This window comes from Aulonocara sp. 'chitande type north' Nkhata Bay, linkage group LG17 (assembly GCF_057382095.1).
Source record: "Aulonocara sp. 'chitande type north' Nkhata Bay isolate Kocher_YH1m ecotype deep benthic linkage group LG17, A_spYH_male_GT1.1, whole genome shotgun sequence".
In the NCBI taxonomy this organism is placed as follows: domain Eukaryota; kingdom Metazoa; phylum Chordata; class Actinopteri; order Cichliformes; family Cichlidae; genus Aulonocara; species Aulonocara sp. 'chitande type north' Nkhata Bay.
In genome coordinates, this window is record NC_141360.1 from 20114288 (window position 1) to 20117224 (window position 2937).

The 2937-nt window shown below is 43.3% G+C and overlaps 1 protein-coding gene across 2 annotated transcripts; it reads right to left on the reverse strand.

The window, feature by feature from the left end:
• On the reverse strand, positions 1-2493 carry LOC147310007 (E3 ubiquitin-protein ligase TRIM47-like). Of its 2 annotated transcripts, XM_086269275.1 has the most exons (3): positions 2415-2493; positions 2105-2334; positions 1-1924 (listed from the first exon to the last, which is right to left on the reverse strand). In XM_086269275.1, the coding sequence occupies exon 3, from the start codon at positions 1913-1915 to the stop codon at positions 962-964; it is 954 nt and encodes a 317-aa protein (XP_086125401.1). In that variant the 5' UTR covers positions 1916-1924; positions 2105-2334; positions 2415-2493; the 3' UTR covers positions 1-961. The 2 variants fall into 2 exon arrangements, with proteins under 2 accessions (XP_086125401.1, XP_086125403.1); XM_086269277.1 differs by lacking the exon at positions 2415-2493 and having other exon boundaries at positions 2105-2400.
• Positions 2494-2937: the final 444 nt, after the last annotated feature.

The following is a 2937-nucleotide window of genomic DNA, read 5'->3' on the forward strand; positions in this document are numbered from 1 at the left end:
AACTACTTCCAAAAACATTCAGCTTTGATATTAATGAGTTTTTTGGGTTCATTGAGAACATGGTTGTTGTTCAATAATAAAATTATTCCTCAAAAATACAACTTGCCTAATAATTCTGCACTCCCTGTATGCAACACCTCTCTGACATGAAGAAATTGTTTAATATTTAAACCAATTTTCTGCATATTTCAACATGTTTTTAGTAGAAGTGGAACAGCCGGAGCTTTGCCCAGTGCTGCAGCGGTCATGTCAGTGGGGAGATCCAGGGGTTTCTCTGTGAATTTCACATTCCCGTGGCAGCGTGCTAGATACTTGCTCTGTAGATTAGGGTTTTTTTTACGCTGTAAAAAGAAGTTTACTTCTCACACAGTGTGCAGCGGATGCTAATGTTTTTGTCACTTTTTACAGAATCAAACTCAAACTAAGGTCAGTACTTCCATGCTTTAAATGCTGCACGGTCGTACTCTCTCCTGCCCTCTATATATTATCCATTGTTGCTCTGCCCATGTCTGTTACCATGAACGTCGCACTTGCTTATGTCATTGTCATGAGACACTCACAAACCAAATCACAGTGTAGTAACGCAGTAATGCAGCATGCTTGCGGGAAAGTAAGGGTAATCTAATTACTTTTTGCAATAGTAATCCCTTACTTTACTCATTACTTGATAAAAGTAATCTGATTACAAGTGTTACTGCCCATCTCTGATTGTACCCATGTTTGGCTTGACAAAAAATGAGCTCAGGAGTTAGAGTAGATCATCTACTCACTGGAAGGTTTAAAAACTGCCTGCTCCTGTCTGCATGCCAAAGTGTACTTAGATGTTGAACCCTGATCTCACTGGAATATTACTGTTAGATAAAAATAACATGCAAATGTAGAAAAGAAGTGCGCTGATTAACCAGTCACACATTACAGAACTCGTTCCTGTGTGCTAGTGTTAAAATAGACACACTGCCAGTTAAATAGTGCCACACTTCTGGAGGAAACGAAGACGGTCTTTAGAGCGTGAGAGTTCCTCCATCTCATCACGTCTCCTTGTCAGCTCAAAGGCCTCCTGCTCCAGCTCTGTGATATAAACTTTGGTCTGTTTCTCTGTCCTTTTCTGGTTCTCTTCAGTCATCTCGATTAGCTCTGCCTGAGCTCTTTCCAGAGACTTAATCAGAGCCGAGAAGACCCGAACACCATTTGCTGTCTCTCTGTCTGCAGCTTCTGTGCTGAGCTTTAAAGATTGTTTGAGCTCGTGGACTTTTCTTTGTCTCTCTTGGATCATGTGGAGAATTTTAGCCTCTGTTATCCCAAGTTGTGTTTTTTTTGCTTCATATTCCTCTTTCAGGGGAACTACCCGGTGAAATCTGTGATCTGCGTCCACACATGACTGACATATGATCATTTGTTCATTCTTGCAATAGAAGTCCAAAGGTTTGCCATGCTCAGCACACATCCTGTCTTCTTCTTTCTCCACAGAATTAAACAGCTTGTGAGATTTTAAGATGGACACTGTTTGATGAAAATGTAGATTAGCTACAAAGAAGAGTGTAAGAAAGGTTAAGCTAAGAATTATGAACAGGCAGGACTTCAGCGATGTCCGTTTAGGTGCAGCAGGAGCATCATAAGAACCTTTCTCTTGTATGGCATTGTGTTGTTCTGAGCTATCATCAGCTTTCTTTCCAACAGTTTTTCTAAACTGAACAGCCATCTCAGATATGAAAGTATTCACACCAAGCTTATATTTCCTATCCACCTGCTCTTTGCACATGGGACACTTGCGCTGGGAATTAAAATTTAAATGTTCCGTGATGCAGTCTTTGCAGAAGTTGTGTCCACATGGGAGTGTGACGGGATCCCTGAACACGTCCAGACAGATGCAGCACAAAAGCTGCTCTTCAGTCAGAAGATAGCTGGCAGCCGTCATGTTGATGATCTGCAGCCAAAAGAGAGAAAACGTAAAAGGATTGTGACCATGTAAACGTAACTTTCTCACGGAACACATTGTACTTCTCTGCTGTAGAAACTTACACAGCTTCCAGCAGCCACATTACAAACAGTGATTACTTCATCTTACAATCTGCCTTTATCTTATGGTAACTGAAATTGTACTGACCTTTTGTCACCGTCTGGCTGGCAGACCGTGGAGGTGTAGGGAAGGAGGACCCAGGCGCGGTGCTCTATGTACAAGCAGTGCCTTTATTTACAGTGATGGACAGACATGACAATAAATCCCGTGCTCTCCCGACTCCCATGACGTGTCCTCTTCCCAGTGCTAGTGCTCCTGTCTCCGCTTCTCCGTGATGAGCACCCCGTGCTCGCTGTCCTCTCGTCTCCCCGTAACTCCTGGGGACATAAGAGAGAGGAAGCCGTCAGACACACAATAATGCAGCAGACTCAAACTAGAAACTTGTCAAGAGACTAACGTGAAGCCACACAATGATCCAGCGTCGGAGAGAGTTCCACCACACTCTCAAGTAGCTCCTCCGACGAGGCCTGATCAGCTGCAGGTGTGTTACGGTCTTCAGGCGTGGCCAATCACCTGCCAGGGCCACACCCCCACCCACACCTACATACACACATATCTACACGCAGGGAGAACGAGGGACAGCAATACAAAATACAGACATTGTAATACTAGTCCATGACTGCTCAGGGTCCCTGGGTCGCTCAGACCCAGGACCCTGACACCTTTGCTGCATGTGTTTTAGTCCTCTGCTGTGCTGCAAGTTTATTTGCTTGTTTTATTCAATTTTAAATCATGCTTTTTATTTGTTCTTGTTTCTAATGTCTCTGTAAAGCACTTTGAATCACCTTGTTGTTGAATTGTGCTATACAAATAAACTTGCCTTGCCGTAAAGACGAAATTATATGCTGTCACTCTGGTATTTGGCACTACCATGGAACCTTTTCAGGCAAGTCTGCACACACCCACGATTGTGCAGTAAA

Coding starts and splice junctions, on each gene's coding strand:
- LOC147310007 (XM_086269275.1), bottom strand. CDS start 1,915: ATGACGGCTGCCAGCTATCTTCTGACTGAAGAGCAGCTTTTGTGCTGC.